This window comes from Alosa sapidissima, chromosome 8, assembly GCF_018492685.1.
Source record: "Alosa sapidissima isolate fAloSap1 chromosome 8, fAloSap1.pri, whole genome shotgun sequence".
Lineage (NCBI taxonomy): Eukaryota > Metazoa > Chordata > Actinopteri > Clupeiformes > Clupeidae > Alosa > Alosa sapidissima.
In genome coordinates, this window is record NC_055964.1 from 24522789 (window position 1) to 24544324 (window position 21536).

Genomic DNA, 21536 nt, shown 5'->3' on the forward strand with positions numbered 1-21536 from the left:
TGACGTCACCAAAACGCATTTATACTTGCGCTTGCCGACGCGCCACCGACTCTTCTCACCGACCACTGAAGAAGCAAAAAACGTAAACAAGAGGACCAGCTAACAGTGTCAAGAAAGGTCTGATCAGTAGAGCTACTTTGGTTAAAAATAAACCTCTTCATTACCTTTTGCCCGAACCTGCCATGTCCCTGGTTCTAGTTCATAATTCCCCTGTGCTGCTACTCTGGCTGGTAACTTCGTTCACTTGTCCAGCTGACGATTAAAACTCCACTCCAGACTGTTTAGGCTGCACAGCAGCCATTCACCTGTGCACTGGGGACTTTGTTTACTGGAGTACAGTGACAGTGGGGGCATTTGTGATATCCAAGGGGGTTGGCGGCACAAACATTTAATTGATGCATAATGTTATCTGCAAGTAGTTGACACAGCTAACCACCAAAAACCCAGCTGTTCTAACATTAGCTTACCAGCTAAGGCTCTAGGCTACATACATGCTGCTAACTGCTGATAACTTTGCCTGTTTAAAGAGTTTTGTCTCCGCGATTGGCTTTGTTGTGATATGAACAAACTAGTTCATTTGCATGCATGCGTATTGCGCTGCGGTGTTGATGATGCTAACCTTTAGTTAACACAGAGCCGAACGGTCATTCGGCCGCATTTATTTGCGCTACAACAATCTACAGTAGTTTGTTCCCATTCACGTGCAAGTAGCCTACAGAGGAGAGGAGCGGGTCTGTGTGTGTGTGTGTGTGTGTGTGTGTGTGTGTGTGTGTGTGTGGGCGTGCGCGCGCGCGCGTGTATGGAGAGCGCAGGACAATGAGAAGCCGTGTAGGTGCCACTGCATGTATTTGTTAACTAACGAAAGAAGGTCATATCTACATGAAATAGAAACAAAATAGAAACGAATCAGAATCATTAAATGTTTACAAGGCTAGAAGTTCAACAATAGGTCTACTAATGTGATTAAAATAGTTAAATAAAAAATATTTCATTCATCAATCTTATTCAATGACTTAATGCCATCATAACATAGGCCTGGGCTCCAGGAAAGAACAGTTTATGTTTAACTTATCTAATTGTGTTGGTCATACTATAGAATAATATATTGCTTGTCTTTGTTGAATAAGACAGAAGATAAAGAGCTTAAAAATAATCGCATTTCGCATCGCAATCGCAATATTGGTGAGAAAAATCGCAATTAGATTTTTTTCCAAAATCGTTCACCCCTAATGCACGCTGTATTTTATATGAATTTTTTAAAGAAAATACATTATTTCATAGAAAGAAACAGACTGCTTTCTTTCAATACCTCCCAAGCCATGTGACCTAGTGACTCCAAACCAATGCAGAATAGTTATCCTATATGGGACTCATCAGACACACCTCTTATTATTGCCACTCTATGCACACTATATTTTATCTGAATATTTTAATGAAAATACATTATTTCCCATAAGAAACTGTCTCCTTTTTTTTAATACCTCCCAAGCCATATGACCTAGTGACTCCAAACCAATGCAGAATAGTTATCCTATATGGGACTCAGACACACCTCTTTTTATAGCGACTGTATGCACGCTGTATTTTATATGAATTTTTAAAAGAAAATACATTATTTCATATAAGAAACAGATTCCTTTTTTTCCAATACCTCCCAAGCCATATGTCCTAGTGACTCCAAACCAATGCAGAATAGTTATCCTTTATGAGACTCATCAGACACACCTCTTTTTATGGTCACTGTATGCACACTGTATTTTATATGAATATTTTAAAGAAAATACATTATTTCCCATAAGGAATTGTCTCCTTTTTTCAATACCTTCCAAGTCATGTGACCTAGTGACTCCAAACCAATGCAGAATAGTTACCCTATATAGGGCTCATCAGACACACCTATTTGTATAGCCACTGTATGCACACTGTATTTTATATGAATATTTTAAAGAAAATACATTATTTGCCATCAGGAATGGTTTCCTTTTTTTCAATACCTCGCAAGCCATGTGACCTAATGACTCCAAACCAATGCAGAATAGTTATCCTATATGAGACTAATAAGACACACCTCTTCTTATAGTCACTGTATGCACAATGTATTTTATATGAATATTTTAAAGAAAATACATTATTTCCCATAAGGAATGGTCTCTTTTTTCAATAAGCCGTGTGACCTAGGGACTCCAAACCAATATAAAATAATTATCCTATTATCCCAAACCAATGCAGAATACTTATCCTATATGGGACTAATCAGACACACCTCTAATTAATATGACTTGAATTAATCTCCGATGGTAGTCTACCCTATTAAAAATATAAGTTTTCGATGTCCCAAACAGAGAGCCATACTTTATTGTTTTTAACGATCTCTATGCTACTCACAAAAATGTAGGCATGGGGACATGATGAAGTAGGCTATCCAACTGTCGTGTGTTAAATTATTGTGATTACGAGCCAGTGGTTTTCAAACATTATGCGTGACTTGGACATCTAACTAAATGCAACAGGCTCTTATCGTCCTCGCATTCGCAAAATGAGGACCAGTGTTTTGTCAAATTGCAAATAGCTATTCGTTTTAACGAATTTTTATGATAGTATGAAGTGCTTTTTGTATAGGCTACTATCTTAATCTTGGAATATGGGGAGGGAAGTGGCGCGTCTGCAGTCAGCCAAATATGAATGTAATTCTGCGGCATAAAGCAGATGTATTTGTTTATTGTACAGAAAAATAAAAATGACATGTCAAGCAGTCAATTGACTACATTGCAGTCAAGAAGTAGGGCAAATTAAGACACTGTTTTGATTTGCATAGTTGCGTTACCCCCAACACTGACAATAACATAGACAGCAAATTAAGATATTTTTTCGTTTTGTGGAGCGGCACCGGTAGGCTATCAAAAGCAGATTTCGATATTCGCTACCACCATGTAGTCAAGCCTTAAACCATACCCAATTAGCCTTAACCGAGGTAATGTTTAATTATGCATGATTTATTTTGTTATTGAATTCGTAGGCTGGGATTCCTCTCGGTAACAATTATGTTTAAAGGTAGCCTCCTGCTTTTTCAGAAGGGGCGGCAGTCAGGCTACTGACAGAGCGATGTACAGTGGCAGAGTGACGCACAGTGGCTGAAAGTGGTACTAAAGCTTTACGCAGCTTCACGCCTCGTAATGCGCGACTGAAGTGGCCATTTGAAAGCGATGCCTACTGTACTTTGGACACACCGATGCATGTGACCATATGACCACATGCCATGGTTATGTCTGTAGAAGTATTTTCTGACCAATCATGTACCAGGGTCAATTTCTTGGTATCATCCCTCACCGCAACCTTACAAAATGTAAAAAAGTGAGCGGGTTTGAATACTTTCTGAATGTACTGCCAAACCATTCCTTCATAATGCACATCAATAAGCTGTCATAGAAAAGTTTAGCGTCAAAGCATTTCTCTTGAGATCTTTTTCTCAAAAATGTAACATTAAATAAATCCCTGGCTGAAATATAGAACTATGTGCCTGTATGATCTTGCTCAATTGAACTTGTCTTAACCTGATGAGTAGGCTACAGGATTTCTCCACACATCACCTTATCGCTCTACTTATCAGATTCATGGATAGACATCCTTATTCAACACAAAACATGATAAAGTACAAAGTATCGCGGCACCTGCAGCCCAACGCCAAGTGACATAGTACAGCGAAGACTATTTACCCCCAGAGCCAGCACCACTTGTCTAAACATGCTTTGAGCCTTACTGTTTTGCATACACTGCCTGGGTGTGATTTTATTCTGTTTTACAGCAACAGCTGCTGTTAGAGGTTGACAAGACCAAACTTAACACCATGATAGTTGCATTAATGAATCCTAATTGCACACCCTCTGGCAGAACAGGGTATGGTCCTTCCTTGACTAAGCATTTTTCAGAACTTCATACTTCACATTCATTTGGACTACGATTCATTAAGTCACATGTACCAGAGAGATACTAGTAGCATCATCTTTCTCAATTAGCCTACAGCCAAATGTCTACAGCTAGGCTTGAGGGTGGCTTACCAGCAACGTAAAAATGTTACTGTCACCATACACTTGAACTGAAAACAATTCTAGGTAGACACAAACTCTCAGGTAAATCAACAGTTGCTTTCACACCACTAAAGGTTGGCCCCTCTCATATCAAGTTGCTTTTACATTACAACTGCAAGAATATTTGATAATAAACACTTGGCAATTGTTGAGTACATTGTCTATCTAGTCTATCTATCTTTACACATCAATGAAGGTGTAAATGGTAAAGGGATACAATACCATTTAAATATGAACCTAATGCCTACTCTCATGCCATTCATGCTAATGCAATGATTCCCACTATTCTGTACCTTTTCCTGCTATGATAAAATATTAATGGAACACTTTGACCATAGATATTATGCTCTGACAGCAATGAACCCATGATTATTATATGCCCATGTAAACTATAACTATAAGAAATAGATTGTTAATGTATAAATGTTCTGAGTAAGCATCAGTGAACTTGTCTCACCTCCAGGACGCTCATGGTTTCTGTCTGAGTGCAGCAGCATTGCAATCGGCATTCCCACGTTCTTGGAGCGTCCGACCACCAGCACATTTTTGCCCACTGTCTCAATGCCTACACAGAAATACACATCCTAAGACAAAGCATTTTCTCATACATTTTAGGTCTTTTTACATTACTCTCTCCTTGAGGGTTTTGCATGCATGCCCCCACTCAGATGATACTCAGATATGTATATGTATAAGATTGCATGGCGTTGCGATTCTATAGCTGTCCTTTACATTACTTTCCTCTCAGTTGTCCATGTTTGCTTGAAATTTCCTGATATTGGCCGTCAATAAGACGTCACAGTTACAGTGTTTACACATACTACGACCTCATTACCAGAAAAGTTGTGTAAAATGTAAATAAAACAGATATAAAAATCTGCAAATCTCATAAACCTATATTTAATTGCAAAAAGGGCAAAGATAATATATCAAATGTTGAAACTTGAAAATGTGACTATTACATGGAAAATACTAGATGTACCACATAGCGGTACAAAATATGACCGCCGCTCAGTCCTGTACATCCGTTCCGCGAAAATAAATCACACTAATCAATTTGTCTCCATCTTTTACTCCATCCCCCACTCTTGACACTTTTGTGTATGCTTGTTTGCGTGTGCGCGGCTGCACAGAAAGTAGCCTACTGGCGCTGCAAAGGTGAATAGATTGTAGAATAGCCAAAAAAGTTGTAGCATTGTTATAAAACCTTTAAAATCTCTAAACAATCACAAGTAGGGCAGTTCATCACAGTTCATCCATTGCAACTGGATTAATGAAAGGTCACTTACAGTACACCTGTAGGCTATTGTATTTGGGAAAAGCAGAAGGTAGCAGCATAATTTATTTATTTATTTATTATTATTAAACAAAACAATCCCTCTCAGTTCCATGCGGTTTTCAACAGCTATCAAGAAGAGAGGTCATGTCATGGATTTTTGTAAATGTTTCTTCTTCTACATGTGCATAAGTTTAGTCATCTAGTTCATATGATATTCAGCTTTATTGTCAATGCACAAATTAAATACCAGTAGTCTAAAACAAAATGCAGTTTTACCCAGTGGTGCAAATAACTGACATGTCCAAAAGGGCCTTCATGAAATGCGTTGCTAGACTGTTCATACACATTTTAACGGGCCAAGTTGAAGAGCTGCCGTCCGTTAGTGTTCGTGCAAATAGGCTAATTCATGTTCCCTTTCATTTTGCAACTATGAGGTCCATGGTTAGTCTGGCTTTCGCTAAACCAAGCTCAATCTTTTAAGAAATCGAAAAAGAAATCGCCGGCAGATCAGGCTGAGTTCACCCAGCCTAGTCCATAGGCACCCGATAGAAATATTGTTTAATTTTGCGATTGAGATATCCACGCACTGGATATAGCCTATATGGGTGTTTGGGAATGAACGTTGACTCAGATGCTTTTTGAGACTTTGAGCTAAATGTCCCAGCCTGGTGTTTAGGATGCATCATAGACAGGTTATCTTTCAGGTAGCCTATATTTTCCATTAGAAAACCATCACGTAGCGAACGTGTTGTGGCTAACTCACTTAGCTCCTGTTAGTAGCCTAGGTTATGGTCATAAGCAAATGAGATGACAGTCGAAAGATGCAATTAGTGCTGTTATCAATTTTCTTGGTAGCCTATAACCGCATTTATGGTTTTCTACAAATACATTAATAATCAAATTGGCCTCCATCACTCAACCAATGCTAACGGTAACATTATTTTACCTACTCTAGGCTATTGATATAACTTAAGATTAACGTAGCCTACCTGCAGTAAAAACCAAGCATGTCCGATAAACATTCTCAGATTTATTTCGGCTTCAAGAAGAAATGGGAATTACATGTAATGCAGAAATCATCCTACCCTTATTATACGTTCTCTGCGGTAAACTACAGTCTTGTCCTTGTAGGAAGCGTAGTGTCTTTCCAACCCACTTTAGATTAACTTCCAACAAAATTACGTCTCACTGCAACGATGCGCCATCTGGTGGACAAACGACTGTGACGCCAATACTGGAAATGCAGCCAAATTATTATGATGAATATTTGGTTTTCCTTTAATCCTACTGAATTTGTAATTATGTATCAGTCGTTGTAATTGCCGATACTGATGGTAGGTGCGTGCCTGTGTGTGTGTGTGTTTGCGCGTGTGTATATGTGTGCACCACCATCTACAGGCCAATGAGTGTACAGTCACTAAATGTACACATAACTTAATTTGGCATACCCCCAGAGAATGTCAGGTTAATCATACACATAAAATTTGGTGCAGTTCTGAACATCTTAACTGAAGAGAGGGGCAATTAAAGCAGAATGATATTGCATTTTCATTTTTTACCGGGGGGGTGCAAATCGCAAATGAGTGATTATGGGCTAGGTTGATGTGGGCCCTTGAGACCAACATACCATACAAATTTCTTCATCCTCGGTGCCACGGTTCAGGTAGTTATTTTAAAAACTGCATTTTTTGGGTTTCGGGGGCCCAGCGCGGGGGGGGGGGGGGGGGGGGAGTGGCCCCCGGGATCAAACGAAATTTTTCCGTAAAAGTCTAGTGGGGCTACATACCCACCAAATTTCATGTGCCCCGGTGGTTCGGTGTCGCTTCGCTAGCGGCGGTCATAAGTTCATTTTGAATTTGATACCAGCAACACGTCAGGACAGGGGCAACGAAAGGAATGTAGGGTCGTAAGTACCAAGGTGGAGATGGAGCAGAACATCAAGGGCCCTATATGTTACACCCAGTGCAACGTAGCGCCAAGCGCGACACTAGACTTGTTTGCCTAGGAGTTCGAATAATAGGCGAGTGCAGATGCATATAGGCTATACTCTGTTAGTCACACATGTTTTAGTTAAGCATGGTTTTGTCAGGATCCTCACCTGGACTTTAGTTTTTGTCTCCCCCTACCTGTCAATGTGATGACAGTTCTTTGTTTTGTTGATCTAGCCAGAGTGGTAGATAAAACATATACATAGCGAATACATAGCGGATTTTGCATGGAAGAGACTGACGTGACAAGAGGGCATTGCCTTTCATTAGGTCAGTGATCTTTGTAAGTAGGACAAATGTCTTTTTTTGGATAACTGAAAAGTGTAGTCAGGTTAATAGGGCATAGGTCACTCTGAAAGTAATCTCCAACAAAATTATTCTTCATGTTGTTATTGTTATAGTTTTTGTGTGGACTTGTGGCACCCCCAGCTTTGCAAATGGTTGGCTGTGTATGGGTAGCCTTTGTAAAACTCTTGCTGGAGATGGCCTCTTGCTTTACCATTTCCCTCTTATAGGTGTACAGAGTATGGAGAGCTATCCATTCCTTCCACATTGTGTCTTTTGTGTAGTTCACACACAATTGTTGTTCAAACTTTGGAAACGGAAATCTTTATTTTTTGGAAACCTAAATGAGTGTCAGACCTCCTTTTTATGTTGCAGTGTCACCATACCTTCCTCCCAGTCTTTTTTGCATTTGTTCCTGCTCTTGTTTTAAACACACATTGAAAACTTAATAAAAAATCTATTAAAAAAACCAAACATGTATCAGTCATCCTTTTCATGCTGTAGTCTCACCAGCCGGCTGAAATATAAGTTATAAGTATTTTATTGAAACAGTTTATTGCTTATTGAGTTACAAGTGTGTTATTGAAACAGTGGGTGTCTTATCTTGCAGTATTGATCAAACCTTTCACATTTAAGTTGTTGTTGATTCTTATTTAGCCTATGTGTTTTTGACATGTTTATGGCTAGTCTTAAAATGTTAGCAAGGCTGTGTGGTGGCCACCTTTATGCTATTTCTTTAAGCTGTTAGGCTACTGAATGCTATTCATATATTTATATATTTGATAGACGTTTATTGCTAGTCTTACAATAATCAAAGTTGTGTGGTAGATTTGGGGGGGGGGGGGCACCTTCATCTTCATCTCACCAAACGAACTGAAAAGGACACTGGATCTAATGTCCACACACAAAAAGGATACAAAATGCATAGCCTACGTTTTGACAATGTAAGTAAAGTATATGTAGCGTGATAAAGGCAAATGTAGGAATCCAATAACAGCTTATGTCCAGCAAGGAAACAAACGTTCAATGTTAGAACTACCAAAGAACATGTTTTAGATCGATGTTGAAGGTGCCCCCCCCCCCCCCCAAATCTACCACACAACTTTGATTATTGTAAGACCAATTATACTCGCAATATGTAATTGACACTATAATGTAAGCATGCTAACACGTAATAACACTCGTTTTTGGCTTTTGTAATGTTTCCCGTTCAATAACGCACTCGCTGCTGTCTATCCCATTGAAATAACACTACACGCAAAGAGCTGTTTGGAACTGTTGAAGCGTACGTGAACCACGTGACCGCGTACGTGAACCACGTGTCGGCGACTTCAAAGAGTGTTGCAACCAGAGCCCGTCTACGGAGAGCCTGGCCACTCCGTATTAAAGGCCGTGTTGCAGGGTTCATTTTCCAACGAATTTGCACAATTTGCTTGTTGATAATAAACATTTAAACTGTTATCCATTGTATTTGATGTTGTTGGGTATCACAAAACGGAATATAATACGAAAAAGCAGGTAATATTTCACAGCATTTGAAGTGATTCTCCTTTCCCCCACAATGCATTGCATTACGTCACCTTGGGGAGACTACAGACCAAAGCCCACCTTGAGACCCTTGAGAATAACGAGAGAGGAGTAAAGAGAGACGAGTAAGGTATTGTTCAGCAGTAGATAGCGCAGATTATAGATAAATATATAGGCTATAGATAGCCTAGATATGTATATAGACAGATAGATAGCTAGATAGATCATGTCATTATGCTGGTCACAGGGGAGCTCCTCGACCAGCGGCCAAAATGCACTCGCTTCCCTAGTTACTGCAGCTCTCCACCACAGTTTCCATCGGGACGGCACAGCCCACACAAGCACCTGCAAAACTGCGACTTGCCCATATTATCTCCCTCTTTGGTAAGCCGTACCCTGACGATGTCAATGGCAATCAATCACGAGCAGTAGTTATCGAAAATATTCATGCTGAAGACACGACCAGCCTAATTGGCGGCGGCTAGAAGCTAAGTAACTGGGGTGGCTCACAGGTGGGACTAAAAAGTTAGCCCAGCTAGCTATCATGATGCTTCATATTCTGATCTTCTGACTAAGTTTGCCCAGTAGCCTACTTATCTGAACTAACGACATGATCACTATCACTAGATATAAAGAACATGTTGACTTTCATTCGGTGCTGTTCACTGACAGTAACAAAAAAAGTGTCGTAATGTTATAAGCATAATACATTGAACTGAATAGGTGCATTATAGCCTCATAACGAGGCCTCTCAAATTCAGAAAATTGCATTAAACTAAAATCGGAAGACATTGTTATCTTTGTTAGACCATAGGGTCGTTGTCATATAAATGCTGTAACGAAATTCGAAGTGTAAATATACAAACTTTATGTTGAAAGTGTAACCGCGACCGTTTCCCATAGGAATGAATGTAAAACATATACCCTCCAAAACGAGACCTCCCGAAATTCTGAAAAAATACTAAATTGATATCAGGCACCGTTATTACCATTGGTAGATCATAGGGTAGCTGTGATATAAATGCTGTGACGAAATTCGAAGTGTAAATATACAAACTTTATGTTGAAAGTGTAACCGCGATGTCCATTGAAATGCATTGAAATGAATGAAGCACAGATCAAGTAGTCCCCAAAGTGACGTCATCACCGAATTGCGTACAAAAAACCCGCTAATGCTAAAAACAACAAAAACTGGCATTTAACACCATTTGGAGACATTTTTAAAATGATATACATATATTGAGTGCTTTATGTACCCATTAATCAACAGTGGTGTTTAACCTGCAACACAGGCTTTAAGTCCCATTGTACTGAATTTTGGTTGCAGTTCCACCAGAATTCCACTGGGGGCAATCGCCATGAGTGCAGAATGAATGGGAGTCAATGGAGCTACACGGCTAAATTTGTCTCTTTCACCTGATTGTCGTTGACAAATCTCAGATTTGATTGTAGTTTGTATAACTTCAACATGGGTTATAGGTCAAAAGTTGAATGAACAAGTACTTATGTCCTTTTGATTTCTTACAGGTTGGGTCGTTGTTGCCCATAACACGCTAGCATTGTGCTAATTAATGACGTCATTGACATGTTTGAAAGGCTTTTTAGAACAATTAAGTGACTTTAAAAAATATAATACTCAACCAAGTGTATTTTCTTTGCCTCCCCTTTCGAATACAATATTCAAATTACTTGAAAAAAAATTATATCCCGAGAAAAGTGGATTTTGATGGGTACAGCTCCATAGACCTCCATGCATTCTGCACTCGTGGACGCGCGCCCTCATGTGGAACCACAGAAGGAACTGCAACCAGTTCAGAAACCGGAAGTTTTCCGTGAGTGGCAGTTGTCCCCTTATTAGACATTCTCTGGTCGCAACTCTCTTTTTCTATGGCTCTGGATCTAGCAATGTGCGGTCATGTGCCCAGTGCCACGCCCATAACCTTATTTGGGCAACTTTCTGTCTTTGTTCTTTTCCCTCCATTTTGTCTGTTCACCTGTCCCTTATTGTGTCAATCAGTTGGGTATTTAAACCCTGCCTTTTTAGTTTAGTTTGTCGGATCGTCACAGTTTATGCGGTTTGTTGCCTGACTTACTTTGTGAGTAAAAGACTAACTTTTCTACCAGTTCTGGACCCTGCCTGTTTTGACCAAGCCTTCTGCCTGTCGTTTTGGATTGTTTGCCTGGACCTGTCTGCCTGCCTGCTTCTGAACTCTGCCTGTCTCTGACCAAGTCCTCTGCCTGCCCTGTCTGGATTGTTTGCCTGTACCCGACTGCCTGTCTGCCTATGAACTCTGCCCGTTCCTGGACTGTGTTTTTGCCTGCCGGTTGATTTAGTGCTAATAAATTTGTTGCTAATAAATTTGCGAGTTTGACTGAATCTGCTCTTGATTCCCAATCTATGTTCTGACAGGTTTAGTGGAATCCTGGTGTTGCATACATGGTCTCGCGTGCAATCAGATTCCTTCAGATGCGCAGACTGTCAAAATACTGATGTGCTGTTTGATGCTGCGCTCCTTGCTCTTAACCCTTAGAACCCTAGACTCTTTTAAGGGCATTTTCACTACCTTTAGTTCGAAGCATTTATCCTGGTCATTGTAAGTGCCACACACATATACTGTAGCTATATATTGTTTTGTTTTTTCTGCCATTAATACATTCCATGTATTAATACTTGCATTGATTTAATTTTGATTTTTAAATAATAAAAATACAAAAGGCGTAATATAAAAATTATTATATTTTGACTGCAAGCTGCCAGCTGGACATGACGTTCATGTATGTATAGGCCAGACTGTCCTGAATCTGGTAATATAAGAACCATAGTGGCTGAGCAATTTACAGACATAATATGTCTTAAAAATAAAATGCCATTTTTGTTTTTAATTTAGCTTTCTGCGCTCCATATCTGTGACACGTGTTGTCTGTGTGTGCACTCATGATTCTCTACAACAGCTTTTTACTGCATTGCCATGAACAAAGTAAAGGCAAAAAAGGTGTTGCTAGGATTTCAAAACCGGTTTATGAACATGCTTTGCCATAGAGAAACACGTGCGTTGAATTATGGACATGCTTTGCCACAAAAGCACAGAAAAATATGGGCTAAGTTGAGCTATATTAAGTTATTATTTTGCTGTCACTTAATCTGTTTTATAACCCAGAAGGATGTACTTGGTATCAAATGATAGCTCTGTGTCTCCTCTGACATCTATCCGATCACGGGTTCGGGAGTAATTCAAACAAGAGTAATGGGTGTGCAGCGTTGGTTTTTGTGCATGACGTTATTATTTTGCGGTCACTTCGTCTGTTTTTATAACCCAGAAGGATCGATATACTTGGTACCAATGGATAGCCCTGTGTCTCCTATTTCATCTGATGAGAGTAATGGGTGCGCAGGTGAACGCAGAGAAGTATAGACTGTAAATACGATGCAATTTGATTTAATTTCATGATTTTTTTAAATGTTCATATTTGATCGTACAGACAAGTGCATAGTCTCTTTGGAAAGCCCCACTTCTGCTATGTCACGCAATAAAGGTTTCCTCTCGCTGCGATGAACAATCCGGAGCAATGTGACAGAGAAGAAAGGGTGTGTTTTTTGACGCACTTTGCTAGCCTGACGAGCCAGACCCACATTAAAATGTAGGGTCTGGGCACTCACCATTCGCAGTGCTCAGTCCGAGGTGCGGGATAATTGTCTCTTTCAAATTCCCTCTGCACACAATAGGACAGCGGCAGCGCTATGAGTCCCATGCGTTTCCCAACAGCAGAGCTAGTTGGCTAGTTCAAACGTTTGCCAACTTAATAAAAGCTTAACTCGTGTCACACTGTTCGCCAACAGCAACATCCAACTGAAAGACCGGGGTACACGAAACTTGGTGGACATGTAACCCCACAAGGATAGCATGGAACCATCGTTTTTCGTTTTGATCTGTAGCCCCCCCGCTGAATTGGACCCCCCGAAAGGAGGGTAGGGCAGACACAGTTTTCTGTGAATATCTCGAAAACCGTAGGGTTTAGGAGGACCATTTTTTTTTTGTATGTTGATCTCAAGGGGCCATGTCAACCCATTCCATAACCACTCATTTCATGTATAGCGCCACCTAGTTAAACACAAAAAAGTAAAAATGAGGTGGTGTAATTGAAGGTATCTGTGACCTAACATAGTCAAAACTGCACGAAATTGGAAGTGTAGGATCATTATGACACCCTCTGTATGCACGCCAAGTTTTGTGGAATTCCGTTCATGGGGAGCCACACAATAAATTAATTTATGTTATTATACACCAACTGGCCTGTAGGTGGCCGGAGACAGTTTTCTGTGAATATCTCGAGAACCGTAGGGCCTAGGAGGTCCACCTTTTTTTTGTATGTTGGTCTTAAGGGGGCATGTCAACCCATCCCATTACCACTTATTTCATGTATAGCGCCACCTAGTTAAAAATTAAAAAGCAAAAAATTAGGTGTTTTCATCACAATATCTCTGGCTGACAAGGTCAAAACTGCACGAAATTAAAAGTGTAGGATCATTATGACACCCTCCGAATGCATGCCAAGTTTTGTGTACTTTCGGTCAATGGGGGCCCTACAATAAAATAACTTATGTGTACATTTAGTGATGTACACCAACAAGGATTCCCGGGACACTGAAAGACCGGGGTACACAAAACTTGGTGGGCATGTACCCCCACATGGATAGCATGGAACCGTCATTTTTCGTTTTGATCTGCAGCCCCCCCGCTGGACTGGACCCCCCGAAAGGAGGGTAGGGCAGACACAGTTCTCTGTGGGCAGACACAGTTCTCTTTTATGGTATGTTGGTCTCAAGGGCCCACATCAACCTGGCTCATAATCACTCATTTGTGATTTGCACCCCCCCCCCCCCCCCGGTAAAAAATGAAAACGCAATATTATTCTGCTTTAATCGCCCCTATCTTCAGTTAAGATGTTCAGAACTGCACCAGATTTTATGTGTATGATTGACCTGGCATTCTCTGGGGGTATGCCAAGTTTCGTAGAATTTCATCCATGGGGGGGTCTAAAGAAATTAGGTTATGTGTACATTTAGTGACTCTATATACTCATTGGCCTGTAAATGGCAGTGCACACATATAAACATGCACACACACAGGCACCCACATACTATCGGTATTAGAACGGCCGATACATAATTACAAATTCAGTAGGATCAAAAGAAAGCCAAAATAAATATTCATCATCATCATCATGGCTGCATTTTCAGTATTGGCGATAAGTAGTCGTTTGTCCACTAGATGGCGCATCGTTGCAGTGAGACGTAATTTTGTTGGAAGTTAAAAGTGGGTTGGGGAAAAACAATGGACACTTCCTACAAGGACTGTAATTTACCGCAGCGAACATCTAATAAGGACAGGACGATGTTCACATGAAGTGTAATTCCCATTTCTTCTTGAAGCCGAAATAAATCTGAGGATGTTTATCGGACATGCTTGGTTTTTACTGCAGGTACGTTAATCTTGTAATATCAATAAGGACCTAGGTAATGTTACCGTTAGCGTTGGTTGAGTGATGGAGACCCATTTGATTGATTGCATTTGTAGAAAACTATAAATGCGGTTATACCAAGCAAATTGATAGCAGCACTGTTTGTATCTTTCGACTGTCATTTATTGCACGTGCTACAAAATCATTCTGTGCAATGGAAGATTTACCAACGTTACACCGGTCTGATACAGTTTTGCCTATACATGCGTGAGACTGAGACGCCTGTTTATTTTGTTTTAAGTGCGTGCAGGGTGTGAGAGGGGAATCGATGTGCTTTGATTCCAGCTTGGTAGTTGTAGTCTGTGAAATTAAAAAGCACGTGTGTGTGAAGTATCCAAACAATGACACCTTAATTTCATTATGGCTGCTTTTAGCAACACACCTACTAGCTACTGTGTAGTGGGTCCCATTTAGAAGTGGCTACTTCATTCGCGCTTTCCTTGACTCATGGAGCTGCGTGAATGTTATTACAACTTTTCGCCACGATATGGCAGTTTAAGTCCGCTTGATACTGTAAGTCGTAAGCCATTGGTTTCCAAAGGAGATTTTATTTGTGTCGCCAGCATAGCCTATTGACAATTTATGTTGTAAATAGGCCTACCTTATAATCCTACCTGTAGCTTAGGGAAGCTAACAGCTTTCTATTAGGATCTAGTTTGTTAGTTACAGTTTTGTCATAACTCCCTAATGCATTTTTGCATTTAGAATAGCCAGAGCGTGTATATCTCAATCTGAAAATTAAACAATATCGGGTGCCTATGGACTAGGCTGGGTGAACCCAGCCTGATCTGCCCGCTATTTATTTTTTGATTTCTTAAAAGATTGAGCTTGGTCTGATGAAAGCCAGACTAGGCATGGACCTCAGTTACACAATGCAAGGGAACATGAATCAGCCTATATTTGCACGAACAATAACGGACAAAAGCTCTTCAACTTTGGCCCGTTAAAATGTGTATGAACAGTCTAGCGACGCATTTCATCAAGGCCCATTTGGACATGTCAGTTATTTGCACCACTGGTTAGATGTAAAACAGCATTTCGTTTCAGACTACTGTTACTTAATTTGTGCATTAACAATAACGTTTCAGACTACTGTTACTTAATTTGTGCATTGACAATAAAGTATTACATGAACTAAAGATGACTAAAATCTTATGTAGAAGAAGAAACATTCACAAAAAATCCATCCATCCAAAAATGACCTTTGTTTTTGATAGCTGTTGAAAACGGCATGGAACTGACAGAGATGTTTTTGTTTATAAATACATAATAAATAAATAAATAAATAACATTATGCTGATACCTTTTGCTTTTCCCAAATACAATGTAGCCTACAGGTGTAAGTGACCTTTCATCAATCCAGTTGCAATGGATGAACTGTGATGAACTGCCCTACTTGTGATTGTTTAGAGATTTTAAAGGTTTTATAACAATGCTACATCTTCTTTGGCTATTCTACAATCTATTCACCTTTTCAGCACCAGTAGGCTACTTTCTGTGCAGCCGCACACACACACTCAGGCATGCCAAACAAGCATACACAAAAGTTTCAAGAGTGGGAGATGGAGTAAAATATGGAGACAAATTGAAGTGTGATTTATTTTCGCGGAATGGATGTACAGGACTGAGCGGCGGTCATATTTTGTACCGCTATGCGGTACATCTAGTTTGTTTTCAAGTAGCAGGGAATTCAAGCCAAAGTTGCAACTCTGCCATCAATCATTATGTTAAGCCCACCTAACGACTCTATACACGATTTCATTTGAGTTTCGATTACTGGAGCTCACAAGCCAACGGAGAGTTGCTAGAGGCAGCAAATGTAAATGTTCTAGGCTAGCACTTTGCGTCAATCGGGTTCTAAGGGTTAAAGAGAATGACAGATGTCACTCTCATTGGTTTAATGGATGTTACGCCCAAAAACACACCCATGACTGATTAAGAAACATAAGAACAACCATGTTGAACAATGCACCTGGGGCCGTATTCACAAAGAATTTTAAGGCTAAGTAGCTCCTAACTGGCGAAATTAGGAGCAACTCCTAAACATAATGGGCGTGTCACTCCTAACTTTAGGACTTCTATTTTTTTTCCACTTCAGCTTAAAAGAAGTCGAGAGGACTCCTAACTCACTAAGACTTATTCACAAACCCTTTTTGTGGCATTTCACGTCGCGATGTTTTGAAATGCGTATGCGGCTACAGCTTCCAATCGCGAGGGAACAATTTTGCATTGTAGGCATAAAAGGGATGCAATAATGCCACCATCAACAAAAACTACTCATCGTCAAAATGTAAATTAAATGTAACGTTTCATTGTGAATCAAATTAAAATGTTCTCCTCTTTGCAAACGTAGGCATAGGCTATGGTGAGGTTAATTTAATAATGTTGCAAAGATACTGCATCAATCCGCATGTTTCATTAGGCTGTTTTGTTTTGCCTTACTCTTTATTCATTTAGGCTAGGACTTTTTATTCGGTTCAGCTTATTCATCATCTTCCGTCCTTCGCACTACTTCGCACTCATTCTTAGACCTGACAGTCACTCATCATCGTAAGGGAGGTGTTTGGAATCATTCCCGCATGTCAACCATAGCAACGAAGACTCATTCTTAGTTTAGGAGTTGTCATTTTTCCTTACTAAGAGTAGGTCTGAAAGGCTTTGTGAATAACTTTTAAGAGAAAACTCCTAGCTAAAATCTTTTAGTGCGATTTAGAAGTACTCCTAGTGGTAAGATAAAAGGCTTTGTGAATACGGCCCCTGGTGTCTGGCGAACTTATTACGGCGTTAAGATAACAATTTTGGACTGTCCACACCCTAAACGCATTTAAACCATCCGCTTCAGACCGTGCGTTTCAGATCGTTAAAATAGGGCCCCAAGACTTATCTAGCTTTTGGCCACTCCTAAAGGTCACGTACACACACAACCGTCATCAATATCATAAGGGCATGAGACAGATTGAATTAAAATAGTTGACAATGATAACTATTTGGGAGGCTTAATGCTTTTGGTTGCAACAAATTATAAGGGTTATCTACTTAGAGTGGCAATGTGTTTTTGAATAGCATCATTCCACTCCTCTTAGTGTGTCTTTTGTGTGTACATGTGGTACCTGTGCGTTTGATGATCTCCCACACAGCTGCGGGTGTTGCCGGAACCATTGTTCTTTGATCCAGCACAAGCTTCCCAATGTTCACAATGTGAAACCCGTCAACATCCTTCTCTGGGGCAATGGCGTTGCACACAGCCCTCTCATTAATGTGCCCTACACACATGCACAGACATAGCCCTCTCGTTATTGTGCTACTCTCACACCTTCAAAACTACTCATTGCAGGGTCTTCCACATACACACCCAAGTATTATGAAGACAAAGAAAGTATTATGAAGACACTGACGACACAGAAAGATGATCATTTTGTCATCATTTGTATTATCTACACTTAAAATATGGATAATATACCATGTCACACACAGTGTTCATGTGTTGTCTGTGTGTGTGTGTGTGTGTGTGTGTGTGTGTGAGAGAGAGAGAGAGAGAGAGAGAGAAACCTGGTAGTGGCAGCTGCACCAGTAGGCCACTGACTCTCCAGTCTCTGTTCATCTGATCGATCAAATCCAGCAGCTCTGCCTGACTCACACCAGCAGGTCGCAGCAGAGCACTGCTGGAGATGCCTGCAAAGGGAAGTAGAAAACGACAGCGAGAACAGATGGGCATGTTTGGGTGAGTACCACGTGTGTGTGTGTGTGTGTGTGTGTGTGTGTGTGTGTGTGTGTGTGTGCACGTGTGTTTATTTGTATCTGGGCGTTACCTAGCAATGAGGCAGCTCTGGTCTTGTTTCTGACGTACACTCTGCTCGCTGGATCATCTCCTACCAGGATCACGGCCAGGTGAGGTCGTCTGTTTCCTTGAGCCACTAACTGTTCCACACTGGCCTGTATCTCTTTATGGATCTGCCGGGCAATTGCTGTGCCAGACAGAACTGCAGCAGGATAACTACAAATCCACACACAGAAATACATGCCAGAGTAAACATAATATATGTTAGCCTGGCATAGCCAGACCTTAATTCTTATGAGAGTTCGGTAACACGCCATTTGGATTTTATTATGGGGTGTGTTTCAACCCAGCCCAAATTTACCCTGCCCACAAAGTTTTAATATGTCAAATGCCTCAATCATCTTTTAAAGTTAATGCCCTGTCAATATCTTGTATAACAGACACGATAGCGGAATCTAAACATCTCACTTCTCCAGCGGCAGGCTGGCAAAGATCCACAAAAACGTTGTATAAAGTCCACCCAAACAATTTGATTGGCCTAAAACACATCTTAACCTCAATGGACCATCTCAAGACCGAATGTCCCTCTCTCAAATTTTGTGGTGCGGTAAATTCAGGCTGGCTTACAGGCTGGACATAGGCTATGTGGGAAAATGGCATTTATTTAGGTCACTCTCTGCGCCCTCTCATACCTGTAAACACACAGTTTTGTACCAGTACCTCTTATTTCTCTTCTCTTTCTGTTCTCTGTATACTCTACTGTTGTGTTAACATGTGTAATACAGGTTTGGAAATTGATTAATACAACATACATTATTTTTTTATGTTAGACAATCTGTGTAATGGACAGCCTAAAAGAATAAAGCTCTGTCACTGTCAACCACTCTTTTGTAGTGTCATAGGCTATACCTGGGCCGGGGTGAATTAAGCCAAGCCTAGTTTACTCAAGGAGGAGTTAATTTAGAACCTGGCAAAGCCTCAATCTGTCTACACCACTGTAGGCTATGGTCAAAACAGTCATGTAATGTCCTGTTCAATATTTTACAGCGTTAATTGGATAACACCAGAGCCCGTCTTCCTATTAGACATTCTCTGATAACACTTGACTGATGGGTTAACACTGTAGTCACTTGCTCTTGTGCTTAGGCTACGTCGTTTACGTTATGGCATCAATGAATGAAAGGACGGTGCCCGCATAATATATATAATGTAATGGGTCCCCGGTCCTCAAACATAAAAAATGATGTCGGTCTTATATTTGTCGGTAGAACTTTAGGGCCAGCAACGTGCTAACCAACGGGCTAACTAGATATTTTACCATAGCGTAAATTGTAAGTGTAGGCTAATATCCGTTTTGTTTGTGTTCTGTTCAAACGGGCAATTAAGTGCAATAGCCTAGTCTATAGCTTACGCCTACCTCGCGAAAAGCAAACGACAGTCGAAAGATCGCTTTAAACAGTCTCCATAATTTAATTAACATTTCCATTCATGTGCTCAACTCAGATTATTTTCATATAATCTGTACTACCCATTAAACCCCGCATGGAGGCACTCTGGTATTCCCTCGCATGGTTGAAGCGATGATTTACCTTGTAGCCACCGAGCAGCTGAACTCACGCCTGTCCGCAATATTCCACGTCATCTGCAATTTGGTGCGATAACAAAATTGAAAGAGACCGCGAATTTTCAGTGGACTGCAATATGTGGCAGGGATGGCCATGATGTGCCATTTCAACAACCGGCATCTGTGTCTGACTAGCAGCCTAACCTTTCCCCACAGCCTATCCTTCTTCCATTTGCCGTAGGCCTACTTCTGCAGCACTATGCCCAAAATGACCACCAGGGTGCGCATCAGCCAGGCAATAATTTACGTCAGCCATGTTGGTAGGGTCTTCATGGAAAGAGTCTCAAGCCATGCCCATGTTTTTGTTGCAACAAAAATAGCCTAACAATGTTTAACATATGCATATCATGTATACATTAAAAGATAGCCCTTGTGCAGTCATTTTGAACTCTCAGGTGAGTTTTGCAGTGAAGGCTTGTGATTGGTAATAACATTATTTTACCCTTTTTTTTCACCTTACATTCACAAGTCATATCAAAAAGTAGGCCTAAAACCTACTGGATTTCCAATGGTAGGCCTTTATCATGAACAATACCATATAGTACATGCTAAGTGGTGGCTACTGCTGTTATAGCCTACTCAGAAATGTTAAGCAGTATGAAGTGGGTCCCACCAATATGGCTTTCAAACATTCTCTGCAATTTATGCAACTACTATTGGTAGCAAGTGCAACATGCTCAGGTTATCTTTTTGTTAGCTGGTTGGACAAAGCTTAACCACTGTCAAGTTTTGTCACGACAGTGCTTCAACTCGCTAAGTCAACCCAGATTTTCCCCAGTGGATTATGAGTACATTATAGCAACACAAAGTAGTAATTTTACCTTCAGATAATGGCTTCAAATTCACTTTGAATTGAAAGTGTTAGTATTGCAATATATCTCGTTGTCATGGGCAGGAGCATGATCCTTTTTGTTGGTTTTAGACGAGTTAGGCACCACCTAAATGGTACCCAGTCTGTTCAAATTGATGAAAAGGGGAATTCCTACATTGTGTTAAAAGGAGCGGTGTTGGACTTTGTTGGCACCAGATGACCAACTGCAAATATGGAGAGGTATAGCCACCTACACTACAGAAAAACAAACAATGATAATAGAAAATATAGTTCAGACTAAAAGCAATACAGTTGCAGCAGCAGCCAAAGTTAGAAAGGAAAACTTGGCAACAAAATAATGAACTGCATGTATGTATTCTAAGATACCCACCATCCCCACACAATGGGCCCGAGTTTGAGTGTGATATCTCCCGGCGGAAAGCTATGTTAAGAAATGGACTCTGAAATGGGCGACATCTCTCTGGTGAAGTGAATTTCAACAAACCAATCACATGCAACCACCGTTAAATTCTGATCTATCTATCGGCAAATAAATGCCAACACCCCTTTATCCTAAGAATGGAAATCTCTGTGCCAATAAATAAATGATTTATTATGAATCAATACAAAAGTAATTAT

General features: G+C 40.4%; 1 protein-coding gene across 1 annotated transcript in view; it reads right to left on the reverse strand.

Moving 5' to 3' along the window:
- mthfd2l (methylenetetrahydrofolate dehydrogenase (NADP+ dependent) 2 like) overlaps window positions 1-20561 on the reverse strand; it is a 42460-nt gene extending 21899 nt beyond the window's left edge. The window contains exons 1-5 of the mRNA XM_042102187.1: window positions 20052-20561; window positions 18494-18678; window positions 18234-18356; window positions 17795-17947; window positions 4543-4650 (exon numbers count right to left, since the gene is read on the reverse strand). Coding sequence (XP_041958121.1) covers window positions 4543-4650; window positions 17795-17947; window positions 18234-18356; window positions 18494-18678; window positions 20052-20182 — 700 coding nt within the window. The 5' untranslated portion in view covers window positions 20183-20561. The remainder of the gene's footprint in view (window positions 1-4542; window positions 4651-17794; window positions 17948-18233; window positions 18357-18493; window positions 18679-20051) is intronic.
- Between the last annotated feature and the right edge of the window lie 975 nt (window positions 20562-21536).